The sequence below is a fragment of the Emydura macquarii genome, unplaced genomic scaffold, assembly GCF_026122565.2.
Source record: "Emydura macquarii macquarii isolate MOO-44397 ecotype Brisbane River unplaced genomic scaffold, CSIRO-AGI_Emac_v2 contig_3470, whole genome shotgun sequence".
Lineage (NCBI taxonomy): Eukaryota > Metazoa > Chordata > Testudines > Chelidae > Emydura > Emydura macquarii.
In genome coordinates this window covers 1403527-1418850 of record NW_027133607.1, presented here as the reverse complement: position 1 = coordinate 1418850, position 15324 = coordinate 1403527, and the positions used below count along the sequence as shown (strand labels likewise).

Here is a 15324-nt window from a genome sequence, read left to right as displayed (position 1 = left end):
TAGAGGGAGACTTACTGCAGCGCAAAGGCAGCTGGCCACATAACCTAAATTTTCTTCTTCGTATATCATCCTCTGGGTACTGACAGTAATTGTCATGGGATTCTGCTCTCATTAGTGTCCCACAGACACAGCTCCCTTTGTGCTTGCCACTTTCAAGAAAGGCCTTAAGCTTTCAAGAGTATTGGTTTGTTTCCTCTTGGAAATAGTTTCATGTGTGGTTTCTCTTTTTTTTCCTTATTTCCTGAGTAAGGGGGAGAGAGCCACTTCCTCTGAGTTCCGGTGTATCAGCAAAGCCAAGTGACAAGACGGCTTATTTTCATTGATGACTAACAGGTCTCAGCCTAATACAAAAATATTTCCTAGGCAAGAGAAAGTTAAGGGTGCATGGGTTTTCCCTTCTTTTGTCAGAGTTTCCTTTTTTAGTTTTGGGCAGGGGCTTGCTTGGAGATTATGCTACTAATCTCCTCATCTCGAACAGACCCTACTCAGAAGCACCTTGTCTGTTTGGGGAAATAAGTAATGTGATAGCTGAATCTTAATGCAGATGTTTTTGTGGAATTGTGATTCTCGGCATGTGCTCCTAGATTTTAGGAATTGGGTTAATGAAAAGCAGTTTTTCCCCTCCCTATTTTTTTTTTCCAGTTGATTTGTCTTTATGAATGGTCCTAATGTTTTAGCTACATACAGTGATAGGCACTTTTGTAAAACCCGAAAATAGATTGTGGGCTCAAGGGATGTGTTATCCTCCATTCTCATTGCACTCAGTGGTGAGTGAGAAAACTCCAAAGCTACCAGGAGGCATCTTCAAAGACTGGCCTATGTATGCCCACAGCAACACAGTTGATTTATGTGGCTATAACTTGGCTCTCAGTGTCAATATGCTTTTAAGACCAACACCACCCATGCAAGCTAAGAAAATATTATAAACCCATTTGACATATGGGCAAGTTTATGTGCACAAGGCCAAATTCTGATCTCCCTTCACCTGTCCACAGTCAACGGGCTTGCACAAGTGTAGCAATGGGTAGAAATTGTCATAGAAAGGTTTAAGTGACTTGTCCAAAATAATGCAGAGAGTCAGTGGCAGAACCAAGAATAGAAACCCAGGAGTTTTAAATCAGTTGTTTAGGTTAACAGTTTAGGTTAACAGTTGTTTAATTCAGTTGTTTAGGTCCTGATTCAACAAAGCACTTCAGCAAAGGCTGAACTTTAAACACAAAATCCCTATTCAGTAAAGCACTTAGGATTAAATTAAGCATCTTCTTATTTAAATTCCATTAAAGTTAAGCACATATTTAGGCTTTGTTGAATTTGTATGGATTTAATCATATACCTAAGTGCTTTGCTGAATCAGGGCCATAATGATGACTGGGATGAATTTGAATGAACACCTCCTTTTTTGTTTGTTTGTGTTGATGTGTTTTCTAAAGGTCAGTTTTGGTTATCGTATTAGTTAGAAACAGAGTGGTTCCATCACCATGCCATTGTTTTTTACTCTTACCCAGAACAACTCTATCAATGTATGTACTTGTTATCCCACATCAAATGCAATTTGTGGCATAATTTTAACCCTATAGCTTTGTGTGTATATGTTGAAGGAGGCACTGGAGGAGAAAAGAAGTGGAAAACATAACTTTAACAAATGAATTATGTTTGTTTGAGTTTCTAAAATATTGTTACACATTAACATTATTAAAAAAAAGAAATCAAAAGGCAAGTAATCTTGGCTTGCTATCCAAAATATATGAACCAGTATAAGGACCATCAAAGCCGAGGGTCCCTTGAAGAATTAGCTTGTTAATGTTTCTAAAATTGTATGAAACAACATCCTCCTTATTTTTCAAGGCTCAAATGGCAATTAAGGGCCTGACTGTAAATGATGGTCTTGGGTGTTCAGTGTCTTATAGCCATATATGTCTTGGAAAATCTCCCCTGAATAGATCAATGTATTTTTATTTTTATTTTCAAAGGAAAATCACTTTGTAAGTGAGAAATACATTTCCACAGTTCTCAAGGCCAGAAGGGATCATTAGGTCTGGCCTGCTGCGTAATATTGGTCAGAGAATTTCACTCAGTGAGTCTTGCATCTCACTCTGATAAGTATTGAGGACCCAAACTTGCAAGCTGCTCTGTACGGGTCACAAGGCACCCCATGGCAGTCAGTGAGACTCGCATGGGTAGGGAAGGAAGCTTGCAGTGAGCATCTTGCAGGACTCGGACGTTTGTTTTTCTGTTGGATTATTTCTCTCTCATTTGTTCTTCTGAGATGGACGGGTGATGGCAACGATCCCACAAATATCCAAGCAGCCACATTAGGGTTCTTGTGATCTGTGAAGGAGCTTTGAAACAAAGAAGGGGTGTAAGACAAGCAAGAATATTTGTACACTAGAGACAAAAGTAAGGGATGAGCAAAATCCTTCAGTCCCTCACATAGGCCAAACTCCTGTTAGAATCCATAGTAATTTTGCCTGAGAGCAGATCTGCAGGTTTTTCTCCTGCAGCAATTCAGGAAAGAGATGAGTCACTGAAGGTTAATAAATGAGTGAATGTTTATGCCATTGCCCGTTGAGCCACGCTAAAGACACTGGACAAAAGTGATGATCAAACTTTTCATCATTGGTTTTGAAATGTGCCTTTCATGTAACTTTTTCTCCTCTCTTCAGTAACTAGGAAAAGTGCAAAAGTTAATATGGGCATATTAATGTATTCAGGTGCACTGTGCTTCAGAGGAAGTGAAGTACTGAAAACCGAATAATTTGTCTTTGCCTGAGTTATAACCCTAAGGCAGGGAAATTATACAGGGCTTTTTTTTAAAAAAAAAAAATAAAATATATTGCTTGGTCTTCGTGCAGTTTCCAGCCCTTGAGTGATACAGGTGTTCTCTTGTGAGCAGTTATCAACTACAGAACCAGTGGCGTACGCATGTGGAGGTGAGAGGGGGCCCTCCTTGGAGGAGCCATGCCCCGCTGTTGCAGGGGGCCAGAGGCCACCAGGCTTTGACATCCCCAGCGCCCACCCCAACCCCAGCTCAGGCCTGCCAGAGGCTGAGGGCTTCTGCTGTGGGGGAAGCAAATGTCTTCTTGACCCCTCTGCCCCCCCTGATGGGTGCAACTACACCAGGGAGCCACGGAGACCCTGTCTACACAGGGGCCAGGCAGCCAACTCAGTGGCAGGGCTCCAGGGCAGAACCTGTCATGCCCTTCCCCGCCCGGCCCGCCAGGCCCAGGGGCATCTGCCCCTGTCATTCCCACTCCCTGCCGCACCTGCTGCCCCCACAGCCATCAGGGTGGGAGTAGGGGAGAGTGGGAAACAGGCCCACAGATGCAAGTATTGGCCCCCGAGCGCCGGAGACCCACGGTACGCCACTGTAGAGAACCTATCATCCAAAGCCAAGATTTTCAAAAGTGACTGGTGATTCTGAGTGCCTCAATTTTTAGTTGATCAACTTTTGACATGCCTTAAAGAGTTGCATCTGAGTTTCAGATGGTGGATGCTCAGCACCTTTTGAAAATCAGGCCTCTTTAAGGTGTGTCAGATTGGTCACCCAAAATCACTAGTTACTTTTGGAAATCTTGATCCAAGGGAATTAATTTGAAATGATCATTGTTAGTTATTGATGCCGATTCTAGTTTTGTACATTTTTCCTTTATTAAGTATATAAAATGATACGTTTTCCTAACATTTAGGAAAAGTTGTACTCTGTGATATGCAGTTTTCCTCCTCCAACGAATTCAAAATTATCTACAAGAATAAAATACTTTTTATTTTTTCCCCAAAATGCGTAGTTATTTTGAACTACGTGTGGAAATCAGATAAGGTAGGGAATTTATGGGGTGTGAATGACTTGAAATATGTAATGTTATTCATGTGGCGCTAAACTTTTTGAAGCAGTATTTTCATTTTCTGAACAAAGCATACAATTCTGCAACTGTCTTCCCCTTCTGAATTGTGCTCTTTGTTCCAGGGTGCACCCATTCCCTTTTCAAAAGTGTAGGCAACTAATCGGCAGCAACCAGCCGCATAGCTGGAGTGTTTTCCATTCTAGGCAATATTATCCTAATTTGATGCACACATGGATGCTTCACACAATCTGCAAATTCATCGCTGGCATCTTGCATTAGTCATCTGACAGATTGCCAAGCATTTCATATTCCTTTCATGTGACTTATTACAACACACACAATTCAGGCACTGCCTTATTTCTGCCAATAGCTGGTTTGGTGCTGTTTACAACAGCCGTGTATGGGAATCTCCACTTATTTATAATTATCCTTTGCTTTAAGATGCACAAGTACTGGTTTGTGGCTTGTATTTTCCAGCTCTTTTCTGATATAACAATATTAAGCAGCAGCCTGCAGTGAAAACCACAGTCAATGAAAAATGTAATGCCATTTTTGCATTGTTTTTGTTCGTAACATTTATACTATTAAGCACAGATTTTTCCCCTTTGTGTCCTGTTGACATCTTTTTCTGCATATACTATACGTAAAAAATGCTCAGTCTCCTAACTAAGGCTATATTTTTATTATCTCTTTGTTCCACTTTCTAGTAACGGCACAGCTAACAAGATGAATGGAGCTTTGGATCACTCAGACCAACCAGACCCAGATGCCATTAAGATGTTTGTTGGACAGATCCCACGTTCATGGTCGGAAAAAGAGCTAAAAGAACTTTTTGAGCCTTATGGAGCCGTCTACCAGATTAACGTTCTCCGAGACAGGAGTCAGAACCCACCACAAAGCAAAGGTACAGTAGTAGGATTGTGTTTGTTTACTTTCTATTTTAAACCTCTCGTACAGGATTTCCTAAGGGATGTCAGCTTTTGAAGCACACTGTATTGAGCCAGCCAGCAGATCTACAAGATGAGAACCTCTAAATACCTATAGATTACTGGCTATCTCCTCTTTGTAAATTGCAGTTTAAATATCTGGTATCTTGAAGAGACCATTTCCACTGCGCAAAAATTAACAAAAGAATGCAGCCCTAGTGTAAATTATTATTGCCGAGAGACATGGAAACCTGAGCAGTCAGTTTCCTTGGATTAGCTCATGAAAAATATAATGTTCCACTTCCGTTCACTTACTCTCTGAGCACCACAGGTGGGAATAATTTTAGGGCTTTAGGAGGAGACACTGCAGCACTAGGATCTTACCACATCACCTCTCTGGAGGCAATAAAAGAAGTCCTGCCTCATTTCCAGTTTTCTGATTTCTCTCCCGAGGTCACATTAGGGACTTACTCAGTTGGTTTTACTCATCCAAAAGATAGCTTTCCTTTTTCTTCATTTGTGATGTATATGTAATATATTTATCCTTAACTCTTTATCTCTCTGAGTATGTATGTATGCGAATATAGGTAGGTCGGTAGGTATAGTCACATGTGTGTGCATGCAGATGTACATATAGAAAATGCAAATATTTTGTGTGTATCACGGAATATTTTTTCTCACATAAAATCCCCTGTTGTTTAATATTTTTTGGCATTTTCTGATCTTCTCCAGAATGTGTGTGCTAAATTTGTACCAATGTTACAAATAATGGGTGTTAGCCTCAAGGCATTGGATTCCCTCCAAATGTGCACCCATGCCTGTTCCTGAGAATGCTTGATATTTTTTCATTCTCAGCCTCTTCTGACCAAACCTTTAAAACATACACATTTGGGAGAGCATCAGAAAGGGATTTTGTGGGCTGGCAGTTGATTGACAGTGTTGAGCAACACTCTGTAAAGATTCCCATTCAGCTGGAGGCGATCACTATCCTCTGAGTTAGCATCCAAAATTTTGGATGTTCCTGTGTCTTCTGTTCTGGTTGTAGCAAACTCTGGGACAGAATTTTCTCTTCTTTCCTGTGGCTATGGTACTGGTTGGTACAACAGGGTCAGCTCTCTTTGATCTTTTCCTGGGTGATCTCCACCCCTGGTGACCCAGCAGGACAACTTAATTTTCCTTGTATATTTTCTATAGTACCACTGATGCTTTTGCGGATTCCCTACGTAGATTACATCTGCTCACCAGGCATCAGGTAGGAATATAGGAAGAGTTTGTAGCATACTGTTCATGTAACTAATAAAATTCAAGTTCTAGCATTAAAACAGCATCTTTGATTGGTGCCCATAAAACTGAAGGCATTTTCTTATTGCAATGACAGTACCGTTCTCCCACCCTTGGCTCTGCATGTTCCCTAACGAAACAGAAGATGATGTATCTTTTTAGAGCATAGACCCCCCTGCTATGTTAGCAGAGTGCTCTCACTCTGTCTCTCTCTAGTGCTGGATAGAAGACAGTATTAAGAGGTCAGGCAACTGGATTTTCTGCAGCCCACGCTGTTGTGGGTGAGCAAACTCCTCCTGCTTAGTTTAAACCACCAAAATGCTGAACTGTGAGTCTGGTTCCATTTAGAGAGCTGATTCCTGCCCCACAGAAAAGCTTTCCCACTACGCAGTAAGTGAAGTGAAGTGAGGAGGACATTGAGGTGAGACAGAAGAAGCCCATTTATTTGATGTTTCCCATTGTTCAGTCCCAATTCAATTATTGGGATCGTCTGTCAGGCAAGTTGAGGTTATGAAGATTCAGCTCCACAGACTAATTCTCAAGACTTTATTAGTCCTCTCCCACCCGACCTTTTCTTTTGAATGCTGATCTCTCTCTCTCCTTTTTTTTTTTTTTTTTTAGCTGTTGTTCTCAGCCAGGAGAACAAGAGAATTATGTGCCACTACATGTTTAAAATGTTTTTGAATGAGTTTAGTCCCAGAAAAAGCCAGACAAACCTGCAGACTTAAATTCTCGTGATGCAGCAGCAAGCAGCTCCACCAGTGAGCTTTTCCTGGAGAAATCACCTCTGGGGTATGGAGATATGACCCCAGGCCCATTCAATCCTTGCCGTGCTGGGACTGCTTGATGTGGACGCGTCTTCAATTTCTAGGGGGCACCTCTCCTCTTGGAACAAGATCCTAGACTTTCTTAACCTAGTCATATAGGGGTTTATGTTTGCCTGAGTGAAGATTGAAAAAATATGCATTATAACCAGGAAAAATCCCTTTTTACTGAAGGCTGTTTCTAATATTGTCAGTGTCAAGAACACCCGGGAAACATTCTACCATTAAACCCCATTTTAGCAGCAGGGACAGACTTTAGAGTTTCTCTCTTATTCTGAGGGGTGCACTAAATCAGTACCTGTGAACTACTCAACCACTCAAACCAGTTCTTATTTGAGATAGATGGGTTGGAATAAGGGTTGCTGGCTACCCAGAATCTCTTGGGATTGCCTACCGTTGGATGGGATAACATGTCTTGTAAGAACAACTCCCTGTTTTGCATTGCAAGCTCATGGCTTTCTGTCATGTACAGCAGCATCATGACGTGGCAAGATCAAGAGATTACTTTTTACATTCTTCAGGATGTGAATTGCAAAAGTGCAAATGTTAGGTGGCATTCGTACTGGTTTTTAAGCACTCTGAATTGAAATGTTGGATAGTGTTTGGTTTTAGAAAGCCTTCACTCCTGCTAGACTATTTCTGTGAGGTTGGCCAAAGAGATGTCTCCAGTTTGGGAATAGGATCTCTCTGATGAGCTGTTTGTCAGGCTGGAGTCGAGCCTTTAACAACTCTGTCAAAAACAACCAAAGGCTGATTCTTTCTCCTCTGCTGTCATTAAGACTGCCTTCTGCACCCTCTAACTATGAATGTCCTAGTTCACCCGTCTCCTAGCTTTTTGTTCCTCTTTCAAATTCTACATAGCTGAAATTGGAGGAGGAGGAGGAGACAGATGGAAAGCTGCACTTTACTCGCTTTAGAGAAGTACCTATTTCTCTTTTAGAGTACACTCTAGCTGTCTCATTACATGTGACATAGAAGCTGCATCTTAACCACTTGTGGCCATTAAAGATCCCATGGGACTTCTTGCAAGAGCAAGGATGGTTTAAATTCCACCTGCCTAATTTCTCTCATATCTTTAGTTGGATATAAATTATGTTCAGCTCTACTCTCTGTCCTCATCCTCTTTTGAAGCATTGTTAAATCAGCTGTTGTCTTCTACCCCGGAGCTGGCCGTGCTGCCATGCTGGAGATCATGATGTTCTCTCTTTAGGTGCCAATCTGGTGCAGCATTTGAGGGCTTTGCACCTCTCATATTACTCTGGGGGTTTGAAGAGTTCACAAAATTTGACTGCATGCCCTTTTTTTCCTCCTGTAGCTTATACTCATGTGTTTCTTTCCACCACGAGAGAAATTCAGAGAGTTTCCAAAAAAAAATGTTCTGCAGGGAGTGCAATAACATTGAATTAAACTTTTGAACTCATCATATGCAAGTGGGTTCAAAATATAGGTAGAGCAAACTTATCTATTCCCTGATGAAGTGTGTGCACTTCATGTACTTGATGGAAAGATGCCCTACTTCTTGTAATTTTTATTAATGAGCATTTCTATAACACTGCAAATGGACACAGCACTTTACAAATTGAAGTAAGATGCAGTGAGGATGCTCCCTTCTTCCTCTCCTCTTCCAAGATCTCCTTTATTCCTTTGCCGGGCTGCTTGAGAATAGAGACAAACTGGACAGAACTACACTTTTCCTCTGGAATATGATGGGTGGGGGACTTGGACGCAGAATTCATTTGGAACTGTACCCATCTATAATAAAGGAGAGGAATACTCTGGAAAACAGAGAGGCTACCTAATAGTGAGTAACCCTGTGTTATCCATGTAGCCTTTTATAGACTCTTGATAAGATTAAGAGAGGGGCTGCTGTGTGCACATTGAGGTGTTGCAGTAAAAGGCTGGTGCTAGGTGTTATCCTATTTCACATGGTAGTGTGAGTCTGCTGGCAGGCAGGGGGTTCTGATTACACAAGGGTGCATATGCTCCACGTGTGGGGAGATGGATGAGTAAAGCATGCCGTGTGCAAAAAATATTTGTCATTCTTTGTTATCTAAGAGCTAAATTATGGCCAGTCTGATGCAGGTGCACAAGGGTGACAAGGATAGAGAGCCATCCCTTCCATTACAGTCTCCTCCCTCCTTCCCCAGTGCACCCATTCGCTATCCATCTGTGCTCTAGCAGAGCAAAAGATGCGCCCAGGCAGCACTGGCCCAGAGCAAGCAGTCTACACCTATCGAACAGGCGTCACTGGCAGCCAGTGAGAATGCTCCACTGCAGTGCCCCGAAGGTGTTGTGACTGCACCTGGCTTCTGCAAGCATGAGAACTCCAGAGGAACCTGGGCAGTGTTGCACCTGATCCTCTCTCCAGCACTTAGAGGCTTGATTTGGCCATAAGCACCCTGCTCCCTGTCAGTATCTCCCCTGCGGTCTGATGCCACGTGCTGTATATATGGAATGGTTTTCAGCTATCAGCTCTAATGTGTTTTGCTGACGATAGACAGAGCTGTCTAGTGCCATTGAGCTAATAAATGCAACAGACTATAGCAGTGGTTCCCAGCCCGTGGGCTGGGGTCTTTCAAAGTGGCCCAGGGCCCGGTGCAGAAGGGAGCTACTGCCTAAAGACCCAGGCGGAGCGCGTTGCCGTACGGCTACAAGCCCAGTGCAGGCTCCTTGCGGCAGCCAAGGGACCAGGAGATCAGCGCTCCTGACCTCCTGGCTGTAGCAGGGAGCACAGCAAAGCGCTCTGCCTGGATCCGTAGGCACTGGGGTCCCTGCTGGAGCCAGAGGGAGGGGAGATCAGCGTTCCCCTCCCCCGGCTCCAGCAGAGAGCAAAGCACTCTGCCTGGTCCCTAGGCACTGGGGTCCTTGCTGGAGCCAGAGGGAGGGGAACACCGATCTCCCATCCCCCTGGCTGCTGAAGGGAGCCACTGCCCAGGGACCCAGGTGGAGCACACGGGGCTACAGGACGCATGCGGTTTCCCTGCTGCATCCTTTGTAGAACTCATTAAGGCTTAAGTAAACTCCAGTCTTAAGACTCAGTGTACTGTACTGTAACATATTCTACGTGGCATTGTATCAGAAGTTTGAGTGATCACCATTTAAATGTTAACATTTTCTTGTATACCTATAGGAAAACCATTCTACACCGTGTGGTAAGGGTGGCTTTTAAAGGCAAACACTGTATATTTTATAATACATTAAATGACAATTTATAACGTTATAAAAAGAGATCTTGTTTTTAGGCAGAAGTAGAAGAGGGCAGAGTTAAGGTTACATTTTCAACCTTGACATTGCAAATTCCAACTCCTGGATGCTAAATTTCTAAACTTTAAAGAGCATTTACACCAGACTTTTGCATGCGATATACAAATTGTTTATATAATCTACTTAGATTTCCCAGGAACAGTTCACACAGAGACTAATACACCAAGATGCTTGCTAGCAAAGCAAAGAAGGGCCCATTTTCAAATGGAGAAAGGAGCTGGTTATGTGATTGAGAGCAGATTTGAACAGGGAAAGGTTATGGGTCAGAGAGAAAGGGGATGAAGATTGGAGATTGGTTTTGGAGATCAATATATTTTTCACTCTTTATGTAAATGACATTGAAGAAAGTACCACTAATGTGATCCAAGTTTTGGGATAATGCAAAATGGATTGGATTCGGGAAGAACCAGCAAATAATGTGGAGAAAGGGATCAGATACAAAAGAGTCTGTAAAATGGATAAAATGTCTCATGAATAACAAAAATAAATTTGAGGTTTGAATCACAGTATATGTTAAACTAATACATTTTGCAGATTAAAGAGCAGGAGAAAGATTTTGATGAGTCATAAAAACCAGAGCCATAAAAGGACTAGTATGATGTATTGTATGACTGTGGTCAAAAAGGCATTGAGAATGCAAAGCTGTATAAATAGAAGCACAAAACACGATTTACAAGGAAATACTGTAACACTTAAAAAGGGATTTTTTAAAAAATAGATCATGTTTGAACTGCTGTTCCCAATATTGAGAACCACTCTATAGAAAATCATCAAGGGCAGAGGTCCAAAGGAGAGCAGCATGAATCAAAAAGGTCTGGAAGGGTTAAGCTATGGTGAAAGGTCCAAGAGGGTTAACTTGAAAGGGGCTTGGAGGATTAACTAACAAGAAGATGGAGAAGGGGAAAGCTGTGGAAAAATACAGGACTGTACTTGTCCTTTGGGACATGAAAACGTATAAGGGAATCTGATTGAAGTTTTGCAATATGCTGAAGTGCATAATGAGGGTAGAAATAGATTTTCAATTAATATTAAACCCTGAGACTACAAAGACTTAAGATAGAAAAACAGAATGTAAAAAAAGAGAGTTTAAACCAAATGCTGCCTCCTTCCCCTCCATGCATAGGGAAGGACGTTCTTCCACCAGTGGAATCAGTGAAAATTCCTAACAAAAGTTATTGCTTCTACCACTGTTTCAGAGTGCTGCTTCTGATACATAGAGCAGCACATAACGTGAGCACTGCTGCCAGGTACCAGGTAAGGTTTCCTCACTGGTAACTCTGGTAACTGACAGGATAGAATGGCAAGCCTTTTGTAGGCCCAGCTGTCAGCTAATGAGCTGTGTACAGCTTGATGAATATCTGAGCCTTCTTGTGACCCATGCTTCCTTGGAGGTGGGGCGGAAGTTGATGAGGCTAATTTCCTATCACATACGTGACTGTGAACTTGTCTACCTAGATCTGCCTCATTGGAAAATCCAGTCATGGTTTATTTCAAAGAAGAACCTCGTCAAAACCGAAATGCACCAACACAAGAGCCCACTGACAGGCAGAGATAAATTCATTAGTGAACACAGCTCATGACGATGTTGTAAAATGAGAATTATTTAAGATGACCTGTAAAGGGGAATGGTGGGGAAAAGAGGGTTTTGCCTTTTTTTTTGCTGCTGCTTTGGCTGTGGAGGAGGCCTGGAAAAGAAGTTTTTAGAAATTAGAAATGTAGTTCTTGTTCTCCCGGGATCTCTGGATGAGTGGAGAAGCAGCTCTTTAACCATCTTTTCATTCTGTGTTTGTACAGCACCTAGCACAGTGGGGTCCTGACTGGGGCTCCTAGGTGCTACCCTAATTAAAAAAAATAATTAATAAGAAGAATACATCTCAAGAGAGTGAAGCAACAGCTTGTTTTCATGGGCTTGACTACGCTATGTTAGTACCGATGTAACTATGCGGATTTAAAACGTTCCGCGCATTTCCAAAGATAGGCTATATTGATAAAAGCACGTTTACCTGCATCCGCACTAAGGGACCAGTTAACTGTATTGGTTTCCAGCATGGTATGGTTAAATCAGTACAAAAACTGTGCGTTTGACAAGAAGGGATTTTTAGTCACTGTAACCGGGTCAGCCATCTCCCCAGCACCTCCTCGAAGCCGGTGGTGGCCCCGCAGTGGCTCTGCTTCAGTTTTCTCTGTCCACAGGGCACCTTCAACCCTCCAGACCCCAGACTGAGAAATTCAAAACAACGTATCGGGGTCTGATTTATTAAGTCCTGCCAACGAGGGGGTGCAAATGGAATTCAAAACAAAAAGAAGCCTGATATAACCCCTCTCTCCTGTGGGTCTGTCTTCCTTCTTGCCCAGCAGTGACTCCCAGGATTTCTTACCAGGAGTTTAGCCTTCTCACCCTGAAGAGGAGCCAAAGCCACTTCTGCCCTCTCCACAGGCCTCCTTCCTGGGCTTTGCACAGGCCTCTATTTTATATGCCCCAGGCCTGATTGAGTTGCATGACCCACTGGTCACGTGACCTTCTCCATTTTCCTAATCTGGGATCAGGTGAGCTGATCTTGTCACAGGTGGGGATGAGGCCCATCTCTCCTTAAGGGGTCAGCCAACCTGTGACAGTCAGACTGTTTGCATCTTTGATTTTGTTAACAACTATTTAATTCTAACATCTAAAAAACACTTGGGAGAAAGGAAGGCTATGTTAAGGGATTAGTGTCCCTGCCTTTTCAATTCAGGGATGAGATAGATCCCAATCTATATCTAGGATCCTCAGGAAGTCCAGGAAAAGTAGGGAAAGTCAGACTTAGCACTCCTAATATTTCTAAGTAGAAAAAAAATCAGAAATTCAGTCTTTTATTTATTATAAAGAAGAGAAAAGGGACGCAAACCTTCTTTTAAAAATTCTTTGCATGTTGCTTTTCAAATCAATTGCAGGGTAATGGGGAAGAAGAGTTAAAATGTTAAAACTATAGTTTCTCCCAACTGAGATTGCTCTGGGACAGAGAACATATTGCACAGATATTGATCAAGAAAACAGAGTAGATAAATCTTACTCTCTTTGAAGTTAGAACAGATCTTGTCAAGTAATTAAGACCCAATATTTATTAGTGGAGTATTTTGTAATACAGTATCTGTACAAAATCAAATATGATTAGAAATGTTTTCATAAATGTAAAAGGATAAATCTATGAACATCTGTATTTAATTTATACATCATCATGCACTGTTGAAAACACACAGAAGAGTTAAAAACATCATGCTAGGGCATAAGACTAGAAATATGAAACTGTATATAAACAAGAGTGAAAACAACCAGTCTAGTTCATTTTCCAAGCTGAATGAAAAATTCAGCAAAAAAAATCAATAAAGGCAAGTTGGCAGGGCCTGATGATATTCATCTTAGGGTATTTAAGGAACTGGATGAAGCAATCTCAGAACCATCAGCAATTATTTAAAGAACTCATGGAGGATGGGTGAGGTACCACAGCTCTGTTCTGGAGAACCATCTCCAGAAGAGGCTGAGTCTCCATAGCCCATTTATTCCTTGGTCTCGCTGCTGAGGATGCTAGTAAGGGGAATGTTCAATGCCAGCTGAAGTATTGAGTTTGAGGTCATCTCTCTAGCACATACTGAACTGCTACCATCCACTTATTTCACAGAGGCCGGCAAATAACTTCATTATGGTCAAGTCTTTCAACAACATTCTGGTTTGGGCTGAATTCAAAGAAGTGACCTATAGGGGTAGGGCTGCTTATCTCATACTAATGAGCCATCCCACTCAGAGAATGAGGCATTTTAAAGAATCTAGGTCTTTCCAATCTCTTATAAAAACACTTTGAGAAAAGCTAGTATCTAAATTAAAGTTGAATGTTTCTAGTAGATCTTTCTGGGGTTTCACTGTACCTAATTACTGTCTAATTTATGCCCATGAGTACACAGTTTTAAGTTGGACATGGCAGACTCTCACTTCTGCAGATTAAATGCTGTGGTGCATAAATTCATTATTTGGAAAAAGAGAGAAACTCTATTCTCTATTACATTGTGGTTTTAATTTAAAATAACCACAATTTCTGAGTGTATCACACACTGCTTTAGAAGAATAAAATGAACTACTGAGGGAAATGCTTATGAATAATAAGCCATGTCTCTTATTTGCCTAAATGAATTGGGGTGAATTTATATTTCAAAGAATAATTACATTTTTCGTAGATCAAGATGTTATGCTTTCAATGGCACATTTAGGGAGCTGCCCAGTGAGTGAGCTGTATGGTTGTACATTACACAAATCAACTGTATACTATCTGAGTAGACTTGGAAGGATTAGATTTTTATCGGTAAAAGTTAGTAACCATCAGTTTCATCAGGCACACCCAAACCAATGAAAAAATATTTTCAGGGCTGATAACCGAAATGTACATATAGGCAAAATAAAGAGAAATGCTACTTGACAACTTAGTGGAGTTTGATTTAAGGCTATTTACTTTGTATGTTTTGACATGTGATATTGACAATTGTGTTTTATCAGTTATGAAGTTTTAAATTTTTGAATCTCAACATCTACTGTCATTAAATAATTATTGTCTGACCCTCCCATAATTTCCTGCATCTGTGAACATTTAAACTGATAAAAATAGTAAAAACCACTTACAAATAAACATTGATTTTATCCTCCAAATTTTAAAAGCCATAAAAATCCCATTCTGCAAAGCCTAAATAAAAGATTCTTTGTGCTTTAATAATAATGATGACTTTAGCACTTTTAGCATAAATAATAATATTTAGCTGTGTCATCCATAGATCTCATAGTGCTTCACAAAGGTACGTATCATTATCCCCATTTTACAGACTGGCAAAGTGAGGCATGGGGAGGTGGACTGACTTCCCCAAGACCACACAGAGATTGAGAACAGAAATAGAACCCTTGTCTCTCTCCTGATCCATTGCCCTATCACCTGGGTTACACTGCTTCCCTCACTTTCATCTTTGGCTCTCAAAGGACTTTAGTAGCCCAAAAACTTATTAATATTAATACCACCTATGTTAGTTTCCCCAGCTATTTAATGAGAATAGTGTGTTATGTTCATGACATATAAACAGAGAAGTTAAATAAAAACATAACATACTGTTGCAGGAAGGTTGCAGCAATAACACTAGTTTATTTCTTAGCATTAAAAACCCCAAAACAGAAAG

At 41.3% G+C, this 15324-nt stretch overlaps 1 protein-coding gene across 9 annotated transcripts in view; it reads left to right on the top strand.

Annotated features, from left to right (window-relative positions):
• The window catches only part of CELF2 (CUGBP Elav-like family member 2), a 423961-nt gene that overhangs the window by 269078 nt on the left and 139559 nt on the right, over positions 1-15324 (top strand). For all 9 annotated transcript variants that reach the window (XM_067534964.1, XM_067534962.1, XM_067534960.1 and 6 more), the window contains one exon: positions 4550-4746. In XM_067534964.1, the coding sequence (XP_067391065.1) occupies positions 4550-4746 (197 nt within the window). The remainder of the gene's footprint in view (positions 1-4549; positions 4747-15324) is intronic.